At 41.5% G+C, this 24,446-nt stretch overlaps 2 protein-coding genes across 3 annotated transcripts in view; one reads left to right on the top strand and one right to left on the bottom strand.

Moving 5' to 3' along the window:
* MTMR12 (myotubularin related protein 12) overlaps positions 1–14,564 on the top strand; it is a 32,660-nt gene extending 18,096 nt beyond the window's left edge. For both annotated transcript variants that reach the window (XM_062612875.1, XM_062612876.1), the window contains exons 9-16: positions 1,132–1,238; positions 3,386–3,510; positions 6,590–6,668; positions 8,303–8,373; positions 9,402–9,574; positions 10,347–10,514; positions 11,396–11,557; positions 12,574–14,564. In XM_062612875.1, the coding sequence (XP_062468859.1) occupies positions 1,132–1,238; positions 3,386–3,510; positions 6,590–6,668; positions 8,303–8,373; positions 9,402–9,574; positions 10,347–10,514; positions 11,396–11,557; positions 12,574–13,149 (1,461 nt within the window). In that variant the 3' untranslated portion in view covers positions 13,150–14,564. The remainder of the gene's footprint in view (positions 1–1,131; positions 1,239–3,385; positions 3,511–6,589; positions 6,669–8,302; positions 8,374–9,401; positions 9,575–10,346; positions 10,515–11,395; positions 11,558–12,573) is intronic.
* The window catches only part of PMAIP1 (phorbol-12-myristate-13-acetate-induced protein 1), a 442,512-nt gene that overhangs the window by 139,455 nt on the left and 278,611 nt on the right, over positions 1–24,446 (bottom strand). The gene's annotated exons all lie outside the window — the stretch shown is intronic.

Here is a 24,446-nt window from a genome sequence, read left to right as displayed (position 1 = left end):
ATACTGAGGTGAAGACCATGCATGTACAGGTAGAGCTGAATACTTCTAGTTATGTAGCTTGGGTGTTGATAAGTACTGTAGCTGTGATGATGCATCACTTTTTCAAAGCGAAGTGGCCTAATTGAAAAACTAGCTCTACCGGTTTCAACAGAAAATTAAGTTAAATATATTGTTTTGCACCTCATAGCAGACTGGCTTTGCCTTTCTGCCTGGTACCAGAGTTCAAGAACCAGTAAAGCAGAGTAGATGGAAACAAGGAGCAAAGTAACTTCCCTTATGAGGGCTTACATTGGTTGTGGCATGTCCATGAAATTTGCCAAGAAAAACAATGTTCTCTTCATGCATTTAAATTAATTGGCCCATGGAGTAGATAGTGCTCTACTGTTCTGCCTAAGGTGTCCTTTAGGATAGTGAAACTCAAAATAGTTTGATTCACTTGTTCTCAGTAGTCAACCAGGCAAATTACAGTGGCTGTTACACAGAAATGGAAGCAATTCTTTAACTGCATCTTGCATTCATGGGATCATAGAGTAGTTTGGTTTGGAAAGGACCTTTAAAGGCTGTCTAGTAATACCTGTAACTATGCAATCTTATTCAGTTGTAAAAAGTTCAGCATCTTATTTCCTGTGCCTAGATGACCCCTTATGCATGACTTGTGGAAAAGCATGACAGTGTATTTGTTATGAGTTATCTCAAGGCTGAACTATAAGAAAAACACAACTATATCTACGTGGAGAAACTGATGGCTAATATGAGTTATTTCTAAAAGCCATCTTGCTATGGCTTATCTTTCACATAATTTGGCCATAAATGTTATGATCAATTTGTTTTTTTTTTCCTACAAGAAAGTAGAGGAAGTAATGTTCTGCTATAATCTGGCACTGTATATTTACCTGTTCATGTGTAAAGCTCAACTTAAAACTTCCAAGTGATAACACCATACCGAGGCATGCCTGTATTGAGGCATGGTGCAGGTGTAACAGTTTGCTTCTATTGATGAGTTCACTGAATACACCAAAAATTCAATGAAGCACAGAATAGATAAATTTCTTGTCATCACTTGTCACTTAGGAAATGCTTTGTACAGAGCAGTTTACCAACTTACATCACCTGGTCAATGTTTTTCTGCAGATTTGGTGTTGGTCTTGCCATAATGGTGCTGCTCTTCTCAAAATGTCTGCATTTCCCAAAGAACAGGATGACATCGCTTCACAAACACAAAAAGCCTTCTTGGATGGGTCAGTAATAGCTATTCTGTCCACAACGCTTTGCTTGGTATGGACCTTGCTTCTCTTTTTCCGTATATGCTATATCTTTAAGCTTGCACGCATCAGGAAACAAGTTCTAAATGTAAAAGTAGTTTTCTATAGTGGAATGGGTTTAATCCCTTGGCGTAACAGCACCTGTCAGTTGTGCAGGACTGCAACGTCACTGGCGGCTTTGTGGAAATACACATCAGATGAATGTGTATAAACGGTGGTGTATTATTAGGTAAAGCAGCACCAAAGCCCATAGTTCTTAAGTACAGCTAGTATATCATTAGCTGATGGGCTCAATTATGTCTGCAAGTAAGAGAAGTGTAGACCCCATCTCTAAATATGGATTTGCAAACTGAGTTTTAAGTTTCTCTGAACTCTGCTGTCTTATGAGAACTAGATTCATGTTCTTAAATAACTTTAAAGTGACCTGAAATGACTGAGACAATCTAACAGCTCACTGCTGCTACTTTCAGATGTGATGACAGACAGCAGTTTGATTCAGCTGAGGTAGTGAGCTGAATTAGCTCAGCAGTTTGAGAAATGCCAAAGTTAACATAAGGGCAGGAGCATAGCTGCCTGGCTGAGTTACTGCAAGAACAAAAGATGGCTTTTTTCCTCTGCTTTCTCCAACCTGTTGAGTGTCCTTGAGAACTTCTCTTCTTGCAGCAAGCTGTTAGATCAGGCTGGTATGTACAATTTTTACTGCTTCACTGCTATCTCCTTTCTCCTTATAGGTGAAGAACCCATTAATTGCATGGAACTAACAGAAAATAGCTTGATTAGGCTTTTAAAATCTTTCATTTACAAAATTAGTTATACTTTCATGGGAAAGGCTTTTGACCCTTCCTGCATTTGCTTTCAAGTGTCTCTCCTGAAATGGAGAAGTTTACATGAGTTATAAGTCTTTGTAATGCTATTTCATAATGTGAAAATAAGTAAAACTAGCAGTAAGCTGTAGCAAGGTATCAACTGGTATTTTGATCCCTTGTCTGGGGCCATCTGAACTTGGGACATTTTTGGTGGTTTTCTTTGCTGTGGAGTACTGGTGGTTAACCACTAGTGCTTAAAAATTTATCTACAAATTGTCCGAAAGGGTGTGTTAACGTGCCATTGTAATAGTGGTCTGAACTCAAGCACATGGCATGTGTTTACAATTAATGGCTTTTTATTGAAAAAGCTGTTCAGAGCCAGATCTTCTAGCACAAACTGTTTGCTTCATCGTGGAACAAGTATTGTGATTGACAAATGATTGCTTTCCCTTAATTCTCTTATCTGATGCATCTTCCGCTAGGTCTAGTAAAATGCATTTCTGATATGGAACCTGTAGTTCTCACTTTAAGCAGGTTACGGTGCTACAACAAACAAGAAACAAAGTACTCTGTCCTGTCATAGCATTGCCTGCAAGGCTTCGCTTCTGAACCATGAGCTAAGGTAGCTTTTCCCAAATCTTGACAATAGAAAGCCAGTATGGCAACAGAGGTATTTACTAAGCTGATGTTCATCTGAGCTCAAGAGAGTGAATGAGAGGGGATGTTCTGGGTCCAATGCAAAGCTTCATCTAGCCTGCTATTTTTTTCCTCTCCTTCTAGGGGAAAAAATATTGGATACACAGGGAAGTTCAAGGCAGGTATACTGTCTTGTTTGAGTCCAAATTGTTTTTCTTTTACTCATGTGTTTTGCTAGCAGACCTAGCAGCTAGGTATCGGAATGTAAGTGGTTGGTAAAAGTCTAGAAAAATAGTGTCTGCTACGAGGTTTGTGTGTTTCTATCCATCTTTTCTTTCTGGATTCATCTCTAAACAGCCTGTTAGTGAAGTAATTTTAGTGTTATTTAGTGAAGACAACCCTAAAGAAGCAGTAGCAAAAGTAATGCTTGTAATATTCATAACTGCACAAATCTTTTATCAGTGGAACAGTTAAGAGCGGCAAAACTTGTCAAAAGCTTGTAGACAAGCTTCCAGCCAGTATTTAAAAATGCTTGAAGGCCATTAGCTTTCCAAGTGTATATCCTTTGGTATTCAGCTTTTTCCCAAAACATGCCCATTAACTTTGTCTTCAGTAATAATAGTTGGTGTATTATTTGGCTTGTGAAGCAGGTGGCTTTAATCTCTTGATGATTTGATTTAGAATCTATAAGACAATTAGCAAACCTCCCTATGAACTCCTGAAGATGGATGACTTGTCAAGCAGCCTTCCCTCTCTGCAAGATATCCAGACAGCATACACAAAATTTAAACAACTGTTTTTGATAGGTAAGTCAAACTTTAAAGTAGTCTTTTGTCTCTAAAGTGACTTAGATGCAGAGCGTAACAAGCATGTTTTATGTCTTATGAATGCAGTCCTTGTCTTGATTGGTGTCTTGATGGTGGTTAAAAGCAGATTTTTAAATATAACTGAGGACTGTGCTTGTGACTGGCATGTTAAGAGGTTTGTAATTTTTAGACTTAGTACCTCTGGCTAAGCAGTCACAGTATCTGCAAGAGTGACTGGACTTTAAATGGTAGTTGGAATACACCAGCTGGATCAGAATTTACAGGGGAGCTTTTTCAGTCCTGTGGGGCCCATTGAAGTTAAGTGTGAACCTTTTAAGCCTTTGTACCATGTCAAGAGATGAGTCCGAATGCCAATTTATTTTTGCACTAGCTTTTGTTACAAACTAGTCACGTCACAAAACGTGAAGCAGAGCTTGCTTAAGATTGTCACTGACTGTAGGACTGAAACATGACTACTGTAAATAGTAAGTCTACTTAAAAGAAGTTAGAGTTGTGAAAGTATAAGCTAGGCTTTTGGACATTTTTATGAGATTCTGAACTATACTGCTGTCATGAAACAGTACTTCAAGCTCACCTCTTGGCATGAAAAAAGCTCCACACATGTTGCAGCTGTGCAATGTGCCACTGGACCATTTTGGACAGTGGGTCCTCTACAAGATAATGAGAGTCAATGTTGCAATAGCCTCTAGTGGCATGTGGAACACTGAGGCAGTTCACCTGTGGCTGTTGACGTGGGATGTAACTGAAGTGATCATCATTGAGGAACAGTGTATTTGTAGCATAGCCTACAGACAATAACCAAGTCCTCCTGTTTTTATATGTTTATACTTAGCTGGTAAGTTCATATAATTGTAAACAAATGGTTTCTGTCAAATATGTAGTGAAGCTCTGGTTGTTCAGCTGTGGGCACTCCAACATAAGAAGGATGTGGAGCTGTTGGAGTGAGTCCAGAGGCGGCCATGAAGGTGTTCTGAGGGCTGGAGCACCTCTTCTGTGAAGGCATGCTAAGAGAGTTGGGCTTCTTCAACATGGAGAAGAGACTACTCTGCAGAGACCTTCAAGCAGCTTCCAATTCCTAAAATGGGTCAACAAGAAATCTGAAGAGGGGCATATAGTGATAGGACAAGGGGGAATGGCTACAGGATGGAATGGAAAACAGGGTAGATTTAGATTAGATATTAGGAATATTAGGAAGAAAGTCTTTACAGTGAGGCGCTGGCACAGGTTGTCCAGAGAGGCTGTGGCTGCCCCATCCCAGGCAGTGCTCAAGGCCAGGCTGGACAGGACTTGGAGCAACCTGATCTAGTAGCAGGTGTCCCTGCCTGTGACAAGGGGGGCTGGAACTAGACAATAACTTTACAGTCTCTTCCAAGCTAAGCCATTCTATTCCTCTATAACCTTCCAATATAACTTAACTTCCCTAAACACATGCCTAAACTGAAGTTTCAGTTATAAAAATTCTCATTAAGCAAAGTAGAAACCTCAGTAGCATAGCTGATTGCAAGAGGATTTTGATGGGAACAGCTTGGATCCTCTTAAATTGCTCCTTTTATTTGAAATGTGGCAAAGGCAGATGCTGGTTTTGCTAGACTGCTCACAAGTCTCGGTGTGTGCCACTTGCCCACATACTTGGAGACTTTGAACACTTCAGTTCTCAAATCCTTGTGGAGTACTTCTTTTTATCCTGCAAGATAGGGAGGAAGGGAAGGCTTGCTCTCTCTTGTGAGGTTATTAGCAAAATACCTTGAGTCAGAGGTAAAACAAGCTGCAAGTATTTTGTTGTGCCTTTGAAAAGAAGTTCCTGTTTTGACTTGGAGATAACTTTATCAGGGGGAGGTGGAACTGCCAGACCAAGCAGTTGTTTCTAGAGACCTGCATACACATTATTGAGTCTAGTTGTGGCTGAGTGTGACAGAACAAATTGAACAGCCAGCCACACTTAATGATTTTGTGGGAAGCTAGTTTCTGTGGTCAGGGTGAAATGAATTAGGGAAAGAGATTTTTTTTTTTCCTTTAAATGCATCTTGAACAGGAGCAAGAGCAGGCATGGGGGTAGAACGGCTACAGGAAGAAAATGGATATATGCCTGTGCACTTGAGGATCGTAGATGCAAGCTGCAGAAAAGGCAGAAATGAGTATGTGTTGGAATTAAACATTGAAAGGGTACAGAGAGACACTGGGAAGTGAAAAGTTATACAGAAACATGCAGGACTGATGCTATCAGGGGTAGAATAGGGAAGGAGGGGAGTGTGGTGTACCTCAGTTGTTCCTCAACAGCAGAACTGTCTTGACCTTTGGGGCTTTGGGGTTTGTGCCTTATGCAGGAAAGGTAGTCTGTTCCGGTTTTAATTGATCGTATCAGCTTGAGAGCTTTCCAGTTTCTGAATACTGGCTTGGGGGGGGGGGGGGGGAAGGGGGAGCAGGGAGGGAGGGCAATAGAGATTTAAGTAGCATTTAAAAAGCTACAGAAAAGCTAGCAAAGTTCATAAGAGTTTAATGGTTTTGTGGTATTGTATTTGGCCTCTTTATCTTAGCTATTCCCTTCTTGATGTATTTCAGTGCCTCTTCAGCTGCAGTGAAAACTGTTTAAAACATTTTTTTGGGTAGTCTTGCATGCCGTAAATTTGTGTAACCTTCTGAAATCCATTTGTGTTTCTGACTGTAATGGTAATGACTGTCAAAATCCAGCCTCCTTACGTTAAGGTTTACACAGATCGTGCTTAAGAGTCAAGGTGAAAGAACCATCACCTCCTGTTAAACTTCTTTTCTTTCCCTTTCCCATCTTGTCAACAGACTTATTTACTTGATTTGGTTGCTGTGAGACTACAGCATACTTTTTATTAAAGCCTATGGTTCTATAAAACTTTGCTGGTGTTTGTAGAACTACTTCACTTCCTCATTTAGTTCAAAGGTGTTTATGTACCAGTGATTAGAATTTACTGACTCCGTAGTATTGATTGTTTCATAGCTGTTCGTAACGGAAGAGTAATACAATGAATGGCTGTTTATTAGCACTACACATGTGAACAAACCAATTTTTTTTGTTGTTGTTTTTCAGATAACAGTACAGACTTCTGGGCAACTGATGTGAAATGGTTTTCGTTACTGGAGAGCACAAACTGGCTGGAGATAATCAGGTTTGCTATATCTCTAATAATGTCTTGGGTTTCAAACTGTTGTTAAGTACACTTGTGGGTTTTCTAGCTAATTTCTTGAAATATGATAACACTCTTCACCTCCAGTAGAAATGAAATTTAGGACAGATTTATAATCCCATCAAAGTACCAATTTTACAACTTGAGACACTGTTTTACACTGCAGGTTTGTGTTAAGCCTCCACACCAAAAAACCTTGAAGCAGCAAATCATTCCAAGTACAGCTCTTCCAGCATACTGTTAAAGCTATAGGTCCAGTAATTTCCGTCCCACATTTAGTCACCTTCTATTCAAACTGAAGAATATTATTTGTTTCCAGCATAAAACCTATTCTGTGTTTCTGACTAGCCCTGCCATTCTTCTGTGCTCTCTACTTCTGTAATACCCTTTAGGACAGGATGAACTGCAGTATTCAAGATGTTAGCCCACCAAAGATTTATAAAATTACAACTGCTGTCAGTTTTGTCCCCTTCTTCTGATCCTTCCTCAAGTTCTTTTTTCTCTTCTCAGCAGTCCACAGTGAGTAACTGTTGGAATGGTGTTGGCTAACTTAAGGCTTGTTACAGTGGAATGTTGAGGGGCTTTGTTTTGAGTGTTACTTTGTGCTAGCTGTATTGTCTGCTGGTTTATTCTGTGATAGGCTTGTTAGCATGAAGTGCTTCTGCAGTCAGCTTCAGTTCTTTCTAGTTTTAGTAACAGTCAATACTAATAATTATTCATTCGTTAATCCAAAGTTTAAATGTATGTTGAATGAGAGGTTTTAGTGAAGATTGTAGGTGGAGAAATACACTGACATAATCAAGATTAAAAGTAGTTTAAGGTGAATACTAGCACAAGTTCCTATCCTTGCACTGTTTTGATACTGGTCATTTTCATACTTGGACCCAGTTGCTTCCTGGATCTGGCTCTTCGTGGCTCTTGCAGTTAGTAGGAGTGCCTTCTCAGCTATTCTAGACTAGAACAAGGGATTCTACAATTCCAGACTCAGGAAATAAACTGTCAGCTTCTATTAGTGACTAAGCAGTTGCAAGAATCCTAGCTTGTGTGCAGACTTTTGCTGAAAATAACTGACTTTATCATGAGTTAGGTCTAGAAACCAAAAGCATTAAATCTAGTTTTATGTGATCTTTAACTCCACTCAGTCTTCCTTGCGTAGTGGTAATCTCTGAATAAATTTTGTCTGCATGTTTACAGGATCTGATTGCTGGTACTTCCCTCTCTGCCTCTTAAAACCATACTGTGTGAGAAATGTAGTAGGTAGTGGATTACAGCAGAAGTGTGGTGATGTATCTTTCCAGGATAGAGATAAGGCTCTTGGCAACTGTAATGCTTTAGTGCGTGTGTGTAATGGCTGCTATTGATCCAGCAGAAAGTATTGTATTGCAAATGTACAACTTGAAATGCATGACCAACGGCCAAACAAAGATACCTCTTGAACTGTTAAGTCTCAAGAGCAAACTTTCTTCATTTGCAGAAGTTGAGAATGGTTTTGTTGTTTTAAAGGACTGGTCAAGTCTCAGGATTATGACATTCTAACCCCTTTTAGGAGAAGCTAATATAAGAAACCTAATTGTAAAAATGCCATGAAAATATTCACTTTATCTATACCACAACAGGCGAGTTTTGAAGAAAGCAATAGAAGTTGCTGAGTGCCTGGAAAGACAGCAGACAAATGTTCTCCTTATAGGTAAGAATTCAGTGAGATTATCATATATATATATTTTTTTTTTTAAATTTATTTTGATTTTCTTTAGATATAGCTTAAGCTGTAACTTTATAATTATGGTAAAGGCTGGTAAAATTCATAGAGTATTCAAAGTACTAGACACTTAAATCTTTCACCCTCCTGGAAATACTTTCTGTAGTTAAAAAAGCTTGGTAAGCATGATTACAGGCTAAGAAATATATTGTGAACGACAAAGCTGCTGATGAACTGGTAGTAGAGTCATGCTACCTCTTGTTTATGCATTCCTGTTTCCTAACTTCTATTAAATGTCTCTTACAGCCTTTTGCTGTACACTAAGGTAGGGGGGGCACGCATACACAAAGAACATGGAGCATGAAAACTTTCTAAAAGGATGGTTTTTATGTTCTAGATAAAATACATAGTATTCAGTGTGTATTAAAAATTCATGGAAGAATACACTTATTGTACACATCTTGAGCAGTTTGTTTTCTTAGGTGGAGTAATAGCATGGAAAAAAAAAGTCAGTGTTTAACCATTAAGCTGGTTTTGGATTCATAACTTGATTGGGTTTTTCCCCACACACTGCCATTTGAGAAACCTTGAATGGAGAAGAGATATGTCTAGAAGACACCTGAAGGGTGAAGAATGCGTGATGCATGATTTCACATGTTGTGAAAGATGCATGGAGGGTAGGAAGGGTAAGGACAGATAGCTGGCCTGGTAGCATAGGAGGGGCAGTATGTGCCTTATGGGAGACTGAAGGGTGTAGTCGTCAAAGTTATAGTAGTAAACGCTAGGGTTTGCAGGTTTATTGTTGAAGTATTGCCCTAGTGTAAGTGTAGAAGAAACCTTACACTTCTACAAATTAGAAACATGGATTAACTTCTCTCTGTAACACTTGGCAATAAATTGTGATTCTCTGACCTTGAAATACAATTTTGTTTATATGAAGCTAGCAATACTTTGCTCTCTTACCCTAGTTTTAGGAATGGCTTAGTAGACAATGTGGTTTCTGTTGTCTTCTATAGAAGAGAGCGCTACTGATCTGTGCTGTGTAATCTCTAGTCTGGTTCAAGTGATGATGGATTCATACAGCAGAACAAAGTCAGGGTTTCAGAGCCTTATTCAGAAGGAGTGGGTAATTGGAGGACACGGCTTTTTGGATCGTTGTAACCACTTACATAAAAGTGACAAAGAGGAGGTATGATTTTTTTTTTATTACTCTCCTTATTATTTAAACATTTACTCAGAAGAAGGAGGGATTTAGATGTCAGTCCAAAACTTCCAGTTAATCTGAGGATCTTTAATTTTGTTTTGGTTTATGCATTGGTGTTTTGTACAGTGTCACTGCTTTTGCTTTTTAGAGTTCAGCAGTGTCTCTATAACTAAAGAGAACAAATGTGAGATTTCCCATTTGATCTTGGAGTCTTTTGAAAGATGTGTATCTCGCATTAAACTGTTAAGTGGTACTAGTGTCCATAGAAATAACTCAGAAGTGATTTGCCTATTCCTGTCACATCTAGAGTTTAACTTTATACTGTCTTGCTGAATGTTTCAGTCTCACTTCTCCATTTTTTGTTTGTATTTTGGGATTGCATCAGATTGCTATTCAGAATGGACATCTAAGTGTAAACTGACTGATAGTTCTGATCAAGAATTGCTATAGCTAGTTTTGCTTTGCCAGCTTTAAAAGGTTGCATAGCAGCAGCTTTCATAGCAATTTAATGTGTGCAAATTCAGGTTAGAAAGTGTTCCTCTTTTCTGTCAACAATTGGCCAAGAGTGTCTCGGATGATACTTCTGCAGAGTTCAGCCAAAGTTATATGCAGGAGTTCTGTAGTTAACCAGATTGCTTCCCTTAAGGTTTGTGTTTGGAGACACTGAATACTATAAAATAAACAGTCTGCGTGGTGGAACATACATTTGTGGTTTGGTTTTTTTTTCTGAAACTGATGTACCATTTTCTTTATTTAGGCTCCTGTTTTTCTGCTCCTGCTAAATTGTGTTTGGCAGTTGGTACAACAGTATCCTCCAGCATTTGAGTTCACGGAAACTTACTTAACTGTCTTGTCAGACAGCCTCTATGTGCCTATTTTTAGCACTTTCTTTTTCAACTCGCAACATCAAAAAGACACTAGTGCGGTAAGCGTTTGTTACTTTATGGATGGAATGTGTTGGAGAACAGGTTTAACCAACAAGCAGGGAACATTCAAAAAAACAACCAAAATCCCTAGTAGCATGTTTTTCCATCCTTTCCCTTATTTGAAAGGTAAGGAGTCAGGTTCAGGACTTGGGGTGTTTATGATGACAAAAGGAAAATAACTCAGGAATATATTACTTCTAATGTATGAGTATAGGTTCATGTTTATTGTTATTCAGTGAAAGTTGAGCTCCCTAACCTAAGAGGAATATCCTGTCCTGCAGAGTAAGTTATGTACAAAATTCTTGTATAGTATATTCTGTTGTATTCCAGAATCAACATTTCCTGAATGTTGATATACATTTGGTCTATGCCTTTCTTTAGCCGAAGAAGCTGGAAGCAATAGGAGTATCCTCTGCAAGCCTGCACAGTGACTAAAAAATGAACATTGCTGGCTTGCATATAAATAAATTGTTAATAATAAAATTTTAATTGGTAGCACTGCATAACTGCAGTTGACTTTTGAAATGTGGAGAGGTTTTATCCACAATGAAGCGTCTGTCCTCTGCCCAGTATTCAAAACTTCATTTTTTCCCTTAAGATTATTCAGTCTTATTTTCAACTGCAAAAGGTATTCCCGGTGATGTCTAGTTGCACTGTTGAAATGGAATACCATCTGAAGTTAGAAAATAATGTATAGATAAACTTTGTGTCTGTACTCACTTGCATCCAATAATGTCATTCAGCTATTGAATATATACAAATCATGAGTGTTGTTGCAACTCTGTGGCCTCTTCTGTAAAAAGCCGGTTTCTTAATTTCACCTTGACTTGGTCAGAATTCCTTTCCAGCAGTATTAATTGTGACCTGTTTGTTTTGGCAGAGTGGTGAAAGCCTCAAGACACAAAGCGGTCCTTTCAGATTTCTTACTGTGTGGGACTGGTCTGTGCAGTTTGACCCCGAGGCCCAGGCTTTCCTGAACAACCCTTTTTATGCAGAGAAGCCAAAACCAGATAAAAGTCAACGGAAAACTGCACGATTTAAAGTAAGATATGTGCTGCTTAACCATTTTTTAGATTATAAATACATTTTGCACAACTCGTACGTCAAAGGTGTACCCATAATGGAAGTATTGGTGCAAAGTTTTTTTTAATTTACAAAGTACCTGTACACCTCACTCACTTGCAACTTAAGAATACAGTTTGCACCCACCTCAGTTATAAATAACTGTTTTACAGTTAGTGCATGTAGCTGTGAACTCAGGGGGTTCTTCTTCATCCTTTAGTGCAAGTGTAGTGATAACTCGTGGGACTTAACATCCAGTTGCAGTGACGTTTTTGAAGTGAGTTTATTTTGTTGTTCCACGGAGTACCTAACTGAATTACAAATCAGGTCTGTAATTGTCTCCCTGATTTTCTGAGTGTAATTGTGGTGTCTGTGGACTTAGAGGGGGGACTACCACCCCCAAAACTGTCTAGGGTACAGATGATTATGGGTGGACCATCTCATTGCTGGAAACTAGCACAAATTCAGTAAGAAAAGTTTCTTCAGAATAGCCTCTTGTGATTGTAATACCTCTGTTGGTTAAATTCTGTTCTGTAACAGCATTCTCAAGTGAGACACTGTCAGTATGATCTACAGTGGTAATCAGAGAACTCTTATATTGTAGGATGCAATGAGGAACCACTGGATAAAACCTAAATCAAATTCTCTTTCATTTTTGTGGCTAGCTCAAGCTAAATATGGAAGTCCATAATACTTGAATGTATGCAAAGAATTCTCCTTTTTCACAGGAAAACACTTTATTCAGTGTTAGTTCATTGCCATAGTTGCAGTGCAGGGAAGGTATCTGGGAATACTAAGTATGCTCTGAAGTATTTGGCATATCAGCCATTGAAGAGGAACAGTTTTAGACTATATAGTAAAGCAGTGTCTCTGTTTAAATGACTTTGCTGCTTGTAACTATTTTCTGAATACAAGTTAAGCTTTCACTTCCTCTTAAGATGTGTTCTAAAGTCCCATCAGTATTTATTTCAGTATATTTTTTCTTTCCTCTTAAAGCATCAGCGACAACTTTCTTTGCCATTGACGCAAGCAAAAACTTCCATGAAGAGAGGATTTTTCAGGGAGGAAACAGATCATTTAATAAAAAACATTCTGGGTAAAAGAATTGGCAAGTTCATAAATTCTTCAGACGAACTTCCTAATAGTTTCAGGGAATTTTATGATAGCTGGCATAGCAAGCCTGTTGACTATCATGGTCTTCTGTTACCTCGCATTGATGGCCCTGAAATCAAAGTCTGGGCACAACGGTATTTGCGATGGATTCCTGAAGCCCAGCTTCATGGTGGTGGTACCATAGCTACAACTGCCAAGATTTTGGACTTGATGGAGGAAGTACAAAGCTTGCAGGAGAAAATGGATGAAAAACGTAGTCAAGCTGTTTCTGGAGATGTACATTCTGTACCAATGCTGAGAAATTCTGCCCGTCTGTCATCCTTGTTTCCATTTGCTTTACTTCAGAGACAGTCTATCAAACCAGCTCTACCCACCAGCACCTGGAAAGACTTGGAAGATGAAGATGACTTGGTCAAGAGGGATGATGAATTTGTTGATCTAAGTAGTGATATGTCATAAAGTGCTTAAAAATTGAAACTATGAATTGTATATGGCTGAACTGTAAATTTTAAATGTTGTGCTGTATCTTCCTATAAGGAACTCACTCAAGCATCTGCAGCCTGGTTTTGGGGTTAAAAAAACAGCTGGGTTGGAAAGAACTAATTGCCATAATTAGCTGAGCATATTTTCAACTTCCATTTCACTCCAACAGTATTTATTGCAGAAACACATTTTCAGCATAACTGATAAAACCAGAAGTCTAGGCTGAAGTAGCTGTATGGCCACTTTGTTAAAGAAAGAATTAACAAACAAAAACCCCATTATTTTCTGATGTAAAGGTCGAATACTAGATACGTACAGCAACAATCACTGTCTTAACATAAAACATCTTCCCCTTATGCCAAGAGTACTAGGGCTGGAAGTACTGTGACTAGGAAAATAATACATCTGCATTTCCCCTCATGTAAAATACATGGGGAAAGTGCAACTAAATATGCATTCACAAATAAGGCTTTTACAGCTGAGGTTTTTACATAAACTTGTGTTTATGTAAAACATAAAACACCGGGGGTTTTTCATCTACTGTGGCATCAGCTGAAGTCCTGTGCCTGCCAACATCATCTTTTCTGACAGCATTCATCTTTGGCTTGCAGCACTTCTCCTTGTGTGGTATTATAATGGCAGCTTGGCTGCTCTAAGCCTGTGCATGCACTTAGCTTAAGGATCAAATGCAAGTCTTACTCATTTCAAGTCTTACTGTGTGGCTGCTGTGCTATATGCCCTTGCTGCCTTGGAATATTATGTCCCAAATATTTGCTGTTAATTGTTAGAAGTGGCCTGACTGTGAGGTTCTAATTTGCTAGGAGTATTTTTTTTCTCCTTCTAATAGAGTGAGACTTTCATTTTTATTTTCCCTGTTTATGCCAGTTGCCTTTGAGGCTTTCTGTAGCTTGCACTGAGACCCTCCACATAGCAGGGAAGACTCTGTTTTTCCTGTGATCCTGCAGTGAAGCTGGATTTGCAGCCTGTTGCCACTTGTCACGAGTTGGCGTTTATGAATGTGGTGTTCATACCATATGAACACTTGTATCCTGTTGCTGGATGTTGTAACAGTACCTCAGTGAAAAAAGCCATAAAGAAATGCCTGTTGACTTCTATCTACTGTGTATATGTCTATAGATAAAGTATTTTTACTGCAAATAATCGTCCTTTGTAAAGCTGAATATTAGTTGACTGTTGTTTCTATTTTGAACCCTTAAATTCTAGAGTACCCCAAGAATGGATGCAAGTCATAAAATCAGTTACACTGAGAGGCTAGTCATTGAATACTTTTAGAAATCTATGCTGGAAAACTTAGCTGGTAGAGAAACTGTTGCTTAAATTGGATCAGCTCAGTGTGATTGGGGATATTAAACTATGTTACTGCTTAATCATTTCACACTGAGTTGTGTCACTATGTATAGCAAAAACGTATCAGCGGGCCTGTAAAAGTGTATCAATGGGGAAAGCGGGAGAGCTTAATGCAACTATGCCAAACTGAAGCTTCTGAACTCTTGATTGCCTTAATTCTTCGTAGAGCGAGGACAATACTTGAGTTTGTAGCATTTTACTTAAACATACACTAGTACTTACTCTTTGTTCTGTGATAAACAGGATCTTACAGATAGCATTTGCTAGGATGGGCTGTCCAGCACATGTTCTTCAGATTTTGTTATTGTAGTTCCACTGACTCATGTATGCAACAATACTTTGTATGTTGAATGAGCAATGCATTTTTATGGTGAAATAATAATTATCATTCTAAGTTCATTTGGGTTCAAGGTTTAAACACTGCCATTTAAAAAAAAGTAAATAGATTTTTCTATACTTTTGATCAAACTGATGTAATGTTTCAGGCATGAAGATTACATATTTATATTAAAAAGCAGATGTTGGACATCTTATTTGTACATAAGTTATCAGAATTTTATATAGAAGAGAAACATATATGTGGAACTAAACATGGGAACACTTCTAATGTAGAATAAATACCATTGTTACTGTTTCTATGCACTGTGGGATTGGAAATTTACTTAATATTTTTACTCCAGGCTTCTGTTTATACCTCCAAGTTTTTACACTGAATGCAAGCTAGAAGCTTCACAGCTTTGTTTTTTTTTTAATACTGTCATTTCTCTCCTCTCTTACAGGCTGTTTGGAGAGTATCAATAAAATATACTTTGTATTTGTCCTGAAATGATAATGTGTCTAAGGTCATATTTTGCAAATGATGCTTTAAACCACAGAGACGTGATAATCTGCCATGACAAGGCTTTTCCCATTAGGTGCTGGGTTTTTACAGACTGCTATGTATAGGAAGCTGCGCAGTTTTGACTGGGTTATGCTACTGGGGAGGTGCTGTTAGCTCAGGAAAGAGGAAAGGGACAATGCAAAGGGACAACGGTTACTAAGGTGGTCTAGAAAGTGTCGAATGTCAGTATTTGAGGCTTTATTAAACTCTTTATTTCAGTGTTCCTATCTTCCCCATTGCAGGGGGAACTCTGTGCTGCTGTGGGTATTTTCTGAAGAGAATGTTACAAGACACTGACACACTTGAAGTCTCAGGCAGCAACAGCCTATGCAGTGGCTGTGAAGTGCCCCATGGTGCTGTAACACAAGGTGTGTCTCTGCCTCACCCACATCTCCTAGGGATCAGTGTGTACTTTGGCCACTTAGCTTTGATTTAAGACTGTATTCACTAGTGAAAATGCTCAGCTATTGATTTATACCATATTTCAAAGCAAATGCTTACTTTATGAAGGTACTCGGGGCCAACTTTGCCTCCCACTCTCTTGCTCCAGTTAAAACTTTTTCTGTTCTTCTCAAAGCACTCAAGTGTAACTTCAGGGGGTGGTGAAATCCTTCCTGCTGTGCATATCTAGCAATGGATTAGATTTGTCACAGCAGAGATCACCTTAATTCTGATCTTTAGCTGTAAATGTCATACCCAGTACTTATTGCCTGGTGCTGTCTTGAGAAGAGCTAGGCTTTACCTAAAACTGGGAATTATGTGGGATGGACTCAATTTCCTGGGACAGGGAGGAGATGGATTAATGAACTCTGAAAAAAAGCATTCTATATACAGAACCTCATGTGCTCTTCCAGGATTAATTTACTGGTTGAGGGTGGGGTGGGAGGGGCAAACACCTTCTGATGGACTCTGCTGATGGTCCTTTATCTTGGTTTATAGTGAAGTTAAATTGTGGCACATGCTTTTTGGCAGGATGGCAGAACTCTCAGCTAGAGGAGTTACCTTGGAAAAGAGTGGACATAGAAGGTGAGGATAGCTGATGTTTCAGCTGGAGAAACATTTCTGTGGGGAGAGCACCTCCATGCTGAATAAAAAAGGAGTTGAAATGGGGTTGTCCAGGCTGTGTTAGGAGTACGTAGCAAAGACCACAAATAGTTGTGAGTCCTGGGGAGGCTGTCTTGAGGTGTAAGTTTGACTTGAAGAATATTAGCTTTAAACTTGTTAGGAAGTTTAACCATGCCAAGTGCAAGGTCCTACACCTGGGTCGGAGCAATCCCAGGCACAGCTACAGGTTGGGCAGGGAAGAGATTCAGAGCAGCCCTGTGGAGGAGGACTTGGGGGTGTTGGTCGATGAGAAAATGAACATGAGCCGGCTTCAGTGTGCGCTCACAGCCCAGAAAGTGAACCGTATCCTGGGCTGCATCAAAAGGAGTGTGACCAGCAGGTCGAAGGAGGTGATCCTGCCCCTCTACTCTGCTCTTGTGAGACCTCACCTGGAGTATTGTGTGCAGTTCTGGTGTCCTCAACATAAAAAGGACATGGAACTGTTGGAACAAGTCCAGAGGAGGCCACGAGGATGACCAGGGGACTGGAGCACCTCCCATATGAAGATAGGCTGAGAAAGTTGGGGCTGTTCAGCTTGGAGAAGAGAAGGCTGTGTGGAGACCTCATAGCAGCCTTCCAGTATCTGAAGGGGGCCTATAGGGATGCTGGGGAGGGACTCTTCATTAGGGACTGTAGTGATAGGACAAGGTGTAATGGGTTAAAACCTAAACAGGGGAAGTTTAGATTGGATATAAGGAGGAAGTTCTTTACTGTAAGGGTGGTGCGGCACTGGAATGGGTTTTCCAGGGAAGTTGTGAACGCTCCATCCCTGGCAGTGTTCAAGGCTGAGTTGGACAGAGCCTTGGGTGCGATGGTTTAGTGTGAGGTGTCCCTGCCCATGGCAGGGGTGTTGGACCTAGATGATCTTAAGGTCCTTTCAAACCCTAACTATTCTATGATTTTATAAGGCTGAGAAGAGGCCAATAGGATGGATAACATCTGGATGAGCACTTGTATGTGCTTGATGCTGCCACGTTTTGGGATACAGTGAAGCCTTGTTCTCACATGGAAATCCTACGGAGCAGTAAATGCTGCTGCTCTGTTGTGGCACGGTGCTCCATTGTCAGTAAACATTTGGTCCCCCAGGTTTTTTATTTTATCACTGCAGTAAAATTAAACAGGCACTTGCCTAAATGTTATGCCTGGGTGCTCAAAGCAGGCAGATAACACGTACCTATGAAGTGCATCTGTTAGCTTGTGAACAGCAGAACTGTGAATGTTGCTGCATTGCCCTGTCTGGCCATACCACATTTCCCTCAACTTCATCCTTTTTTTCTGGCGTTTCCTGCCCTTACTCATACCATAGCATCTTCCATCCTCCCTGCATCCACCTCCTCTCTGTCCTTAAGTCACATGCTGTACTAGCCATTAATAGGTTTGTCATTGCTACTAACTTGCTGGAGAAGCCAAATTCAGTATCTTGGCTCCTGGGGGACCAAGTAAATGGAGGTGACTTGGCATGGCCAAGCTGTATCACCTCCAGACTGTCTGTTGGAATCGAGTAACATTCAGAATCTGTCAAGTACAAGCAGAGTTATCTCTTGGTTTCCAAAGCTTTGGTGGAAGCTGCGTGGTTACTAAAGAAATTGGGGTGGGAGAATGAAACTAGAATGCCTGTACCTGCAGCTCAGGTGTAATTCTAATCTGCAGTTTCCAGGCTAAAAGCAGTGCTGCTCCCAAACAGGGAAATCTGCCGCTTTACAGTCAGATCGGGTATCCCAGTTTTCTCTTAATGCAACGGTTTTCTCCATCTTGGATAATGTCTCGTTTTGTGTTCTGAAAGAAACTTTTCATTTTACTGTAGGGAACTGTTGAGTTTCCTGGAAATCAAATGACATTTCCGTGACCTCTGAAAAGTCATAATCCTTATTATTTTATTCCTGTCAGAAGAAAATTCCCAATTAAGAACAGCTAACACAGCTGGAATTAATATGGTTTTGCTAATTAAGTGTAGATCTTCAAATAGTTTATAAATACTAGTGAGCTTTTAAGTGTCAGAGTGTTGTGGGCTTGCTACCTAGCTCACTTTGCAGTCAGTGGGATTCACTTCCTTTTGTGTATCTACAGGTATTGTTTTACAGTATGTTTATAGATGAATGTGATGATAGGGAAGCAAATTTTATGCAGAGGGTGTAAGTGTCATTGCTTCATGTTTTGGTGATGATGGAAGAATTTATTTTAACTTCCACTATGACTCCAATTCAGAAATTAAACCAGTGTGCTCCTCACCAAGCTCCTTAAGCTCCCAACACAGATAAACCCAGTTTGTTTCCTACAAGCCATTTGCTGCATTGGCCATCCAGTTTCTCATCCCGAACTTTCCACTGTGGGTTCACTCTTAAAAAAGATCTTTCTTGATGTGCTTTTCTGATGGCAGTTCATTTACCTTTGGAAAAGACTGGTTTTATACCTGCCAGCTATACTTAGTTTTAACATGTCATGATCTTCTGAGGCGGTGGGAATAGCTGAAGGTCAAAAAGTAAGTACTACGGGTCTTTTCTAAGTGTAGGGTCCCTTGCTTCCCTGCCAGTAAGGAGCATGGCATCTCTGGAAGTTGTCCTTTAATAACATAAAAAATAATTATTTAAAATAAGTAAAATCCTCCTGCACAGCACTTTTCACAAACAAAATCTGCATCAGGAAAAAACAGGGTGATAATCCTGAGCTGTGTGTTCTAATGCAGCGTGTCTCCGATGGCTTTGAGTAGTTTGCTGTACTGATGCCTGCAGCGGAGTGTCATGAGCTACCAAAGAGCAATCGTGGCCTGTGTTCTCAGCAGGGTTTAGGTTACACCAGATGAAGGGCACCCACAAACAGCTGCCAACGGGGGTCAGTCCTGCTGTGTGCGCTGCTCTCCCCCCCTTTGCCTTTAATGTCATGTAGCTGCCAGCTGATTTGATGGAAATGCGTGTTTTGGTTTTGCGGATTGGTTTTCAGATTGCTTCATTGATCCAAATCACAGCATGTTCCCCCTGCAAGGGGACACAACAATAGCAAGTTGTTTGAGGATGCCCTTTTCAACAGGCAACCCCAGTTAGAGCAGATGAGGTGGAACCACAAGTGCAGTAAATCCAGCTCTCACGCTGCTGTGTTGTTGAAAGAGGTAAATCCTGGGAACCACATCTAATGTGCAGCTAGCTGAAATGTAAATTACATGCACGGCTAACTCCAGCTATTCAACACTTGTGAGAAAATGAAAAAGCAAACAAAAAACCACAACCAAAACCAGCTTTGCTTTGTTTGAGGCTGCCTGTAGAAACCTCAATTTAAAGTGATTTAAAGTGTGGCTGCAGTGGATCTTACCTGTTTGCTGCAGTAGGAAGGTAAGGTAAACAAACCCAGGTACTTCAATCTACAGCCACACTGTGAAGCTCTTCAGGCCTGCAGATCCTTAGGCTGTGCTTTGGCTTGAACTGGCAGAGCTCTCAAACGCCATCCTGCTGCCCAGGCTGTGATTAAGCAGTGATTGAGTGCAGCTTTTGAAAAGCAAAAATCATGTTCTGACTTGTAATCTGAAAACAACCATTGCTCAGAGAGTGATTTTGGATTCCTGATGCATTCCTGATTTTCTAAGCCTCAGACACACATAGCTGAGCTGGTTGGTTACTCCAACCCCTTTTTAGCATCTTTTACTTATCTATTTCTTGGGTTTATTTAAATTTGATGCAGGTGATGTGCTGTGCCCATATGCAGCCTATATGTAGGAAGGAGCTCTCTCCATTCTGACAGACCCTAATTTCCCAGTGAAAATTACCCACCTAGTGTCATATCTAAGTGACCTTTTTTATGATTCAAACTGGACCTGAAGAGAACTGGTCTGGCAGAGATGATAATAAAAATGGCTAGTTACTGAAATACAGTAATATTACTTTAGTAATGGTGTTAAGTAGAGGCTGCATGAGTATGTAAGGCCTCTGGAGTTCTGCAGGTAATAATGGATGCTGGAAACAGCTGAAATTACCAGGGACCCAGACTCAGTTAGGCAGCAGGAAATGACAGAACATAAATGTTTCCTCATCATTTTTGGATCTTATTAAAGTAATAATAGCCCAACTGGTGCTGGCTGCTGACAGTGTTCCCTCTAGACTGGCAGACAACATTTCCCGTTCCCCTCAGTTATCAATATACAACCTGCTGCCTACCAGCTCCACCCTCACAAGGCAAACGTCTGCCTGCTGCAATGCACACTCCAAGGGAAAAGTTGACTTAAATCTTTGCATCTGTATGAGCAGCATCACGTATGGCAGCTCTCCTGCCAAGAAGTTACTTTTGAATAGTTACGTTCAGTCAGATAAATAGCATCTGAGTGTACCAAAGGGGAGCTGAAAAGGTAAATTTAATCACAGGAGTGACTGAAAAGGAATTCAATCCAGCTGAACTCTTTTAAGTGAGTACAGGAGAATTAGCTCATTTTCACATGAATGTGTGGGGGGAAAGAAACACTGTATTGGGTCTGGCAGGCCCAAAGGAGTCTGTGACCCCATGGGAAGCCTGGGCTGGAGCAGGCTCCTGGTGGGATCTGTGCCCCATGGAGAGAGGAGCCTGTGCTGGGGCAGATTTGCTGCAGGACTGCGCTCTACGGAACAGACCCATGCTGGAGCAGTCTGTTCCTGAAGGATGTACCCCATGGAAGGGACCCACACTGGAGCAGTCTGTTCCTGAAGGATGTACCCCATGGAAGGGACCCACACTGGAGCAGCCTGTTCCTGAAGGATGTACCCCATGGAAGGGACCCACACTGGAGCATTCTGTTCCTGAAGGATGTACCCCATGGAAGGGACCCACGCTGGAGCAGTCTGTTCCTGAAGGACTGCACCTTATGGAGGGACCCACACTGGAGCAGTCTGTTCCTGAAGGACTGCACCTTATGGAGGGACCCACACTGGAGCAGTCTGTTCCTGAAGGATGTACCCCATGGAAGGGACCCACACTGGAGCGGTCTGTTCCTGAAGGACTGCACCTCATGGAGGGACCCGCACTGGAGCAGTCTGTTCCTGAAGGACTGCACCTTATGAAGGGACCCACACTGGAGCAGTCTGTTCCTGAAGGATGTACCCCATGGAAGGGACCCACACTGGAGCAGTCTGTTCCTGAAGGATGTACCCCATGGAAGGGACCCACGCTAGAGCAGTCTGTTCCTGAAGGACTGCACCTTATGAAGGGACCCACACTGGAGCAGTCTGTTCCTGAAGGATGTACCCCATGGAAGGGACCCACACTGGAGCAGTCTGTTCCTGAAGGATGTACCCCATGGAAGGGACCCACGCTAGAGCAGTCTGTTCCTGAAGGATGTACCCCATGGAAGGGACCCACACTGGAGCAGTCTGTTCCTGAAGGACTGCACCTTATGGAGGGACCCACACTGGAGCAGTCTGTTCCTGAAGGACTGCACCTCATGGAGGGACCCGCACTGGAGCAGTCTGTTCCTGAAGGATGTACCCCATGGAAGGGACCCACACTGGAGCAGTCTGTTCCTGAAGGATGTACCCCATGGAAAGGACCCACACTGGAGCAGCCTGTTCCTGAAGGATGTACCCCATGGAAGGGACCCACACTGGAGCAGTCTGTTCCTGAAGGATGTACCCCATGGAAGGGACCCACACTGGAGCAGCCTGTTCCTGAAGGATGTACCCCATGGAAGGGACCCGCACTGGAGCAGTCTGTTCCTGAAGGATGTACCCCATGGAAGGGACCCACACTGGAGCAGTCTGTTCCTGAAGGATGTACCCCATGGAAGGGACCCACGCTGGAGCAGTTCATGAAGAACTGCAGCCCATGGGAAGGGCTCACATTGAAAAAGTCCCTGGAGGACTGTCTCCTGTGGGAGGGGCCCCACACCAGAGCAGGGGATGAGTGAGAGGATGAGAAAGCAGCAGGATGTGTGTGATGGGCTGACCACAATCCCCACTCCCATGCCCCTGTGCTGTTCAGGGGAAGGAGGTAGAGAAATTAGGAGTGAGGCTGACCAGGGAAGAAGAGAGGGGTGGGAGGAAGGTTCTAAGGTTTGTTCTTTTTTGTCATTATCCTACTCTGATGTTAACTGGCAATAAATTAAATTAATTCTTCCTAAGTCTGTTTTGGCCTGTGACAGTAATTGGTGAGTGATCTCTCTCTGTCCTTTTCTTGACCCACAAGTCTTTTATCATATTCTTCTCCCCCTGGCCTGTTGAGGAGGGGCAGTGATAGAGCTGCTTGTTCGGTTCCTAACATCCAGCCGAGGTCAACCCACCACAAACAAGTAGTTGCACCCTTTAACAGCATCCATTTGGCCACATGAATTTTGGGAAAGCTTTTATGGTGGGATTTTGAGTCCCTTTAGGTATGGCTGATTTTAAAGGTGTAGAAAATGTATTTCATGCCTCTGTATTAGCTTTTGTTCGCTTCATTTAACTATTGGTTTGCCAGTAGGTACCACCCAGACATTAAACTGTAGGAAGATCTGAGCTAAAATCACCCACTGAAGGTCACCCTGGGCCTCCTGTGAGAACATTGCATTAATAAACAGGTAGGTCGAAGGAGGTGATCCTGCCCCTCTACTCTGCTCTCGTGAGACCTCACCTGGAGTATTGTGTGCAGTTCTGGTGTCCTCAACATAAAAAGGACATGGAACTGTTGGAACAAGTCCAGAGGAGGCCATGAGGATGATCAGGGGACTGGAGCAACTCCCATATGAAGACAGGCTGAGAAAGTTGGGGCTGTTCAGCCTGGAGAAGAGAAGCTGCCTGGAGACCTCATAGCAGCCTTCCAGTATCTGAAGGGGGCCCCATAAGGATGCTGGAGAGGGACTCTTCATTAGGGACTGTAGTGACGGGACAAGGGGTAATGGGTTAACACCTAAACAGGGGAAGTTTAGATTGGATATAAGAAGGAAGTTCTTTACTGTGAGGGTGGTGAGGCACTGGAATGGGTTGCCCAGGAAGGTTGTGAATGCTCCATCCCTGGTGATGTTCAAGGCCAGGTTGAACAGAGCCTTGGGTGAGATGGTTTAGTGTGAGGTGTCCCTGACCATGGCAAGGGGGTTGGAACTTGATGATCTTAAGGTCCTTTCCAACCCTAACTATTCTATGATTCTAATCTTGGTGTGGCTATCACCAAGTTGTCACTGCTGAGCTACGGAAGTCTACGCAGCCTGTCCCACATTGGGGCAGGCAATAGCTGTGTCACCACCCATCAGTAACCTTGGTGTGTCAATTCTTAGTTGTATTTGGTGGTGGTGAGAAGCAAGACATGCATTGCTCTATGGAAAACTGGTAGGAGAAGCCTTGCGAAAAGGGATCTTGGGTGAGGCGCAGGCTGCAAGAGCTGTGTTTAAAGAAACTGTCTCCAGCTGTTTGATTTATACTGTGCTCAGAGGAGTAGGGCCACACGTTTTTGTAAATAAACCGAACTGCATCAACGATGCTTTATTCCTAGCTGGGGTAACCTACTGGGCTCTGAGCTGGCCAACTGCCCAGGTCAAGAAAGGTCCCTTCCTGTGGAAGGGAAACTGGCAGATGGAGCAGAATTAGGAATCTTGATTGTTTTTTAATGTTTGTCAGCTGTGCTGAAGAGACATAGCAAAAAGCCTACTTTGAAGTAGCTTTATCTATGTATTTTCAAATTTCAGAGTTATTTTTGTGCAGCCGTATCTTTCCAATATAGTCTTGCCAATGGAAAGTGGTAAAAATGGCATCTTCAGTTTTGGTCCTCCTACATATTCCATGCAACATTTCTTGATGTTAATGGCAAAATAAAGTCCCTGCTACTGCCAGCTTGTAGTACACCTCTACAAAAATAATTTGCTGAAGTTTTTGGCTCCATGGCAGTAACATAGCTGAGAGCAACATGGCCTTATGCAGTGCCAGAGCTAGTTCCTGTTGTGAACCAGGATGTTAGAAACACATAGCACCTTGTATTAACCTTATATAAACAATGACTAGTG

The sequence above is a fragment of the Pezoporus occidentalis genome, unplaced genomic scaffold (assembly GCF_034315485.1).
Source record: "Pezoporus occidentalis ecotype Australia unplaced genomic scaffold, CSIRO_AGI_Poc_V1 ctg162, whole genome shotgun sequence".
Taxonomy (NCBI): domain Eukaryota; kingdom Metazoa; phylum Chordata; class Aves; order Psittaciformes; family Psittacidae; genus Pezoporus; species Pezoporus occidentalis.
Note: the sequence above shows the minus strand (reverse complement) of the source record. Positions and strands in the feature narration are given on the sequence as shown.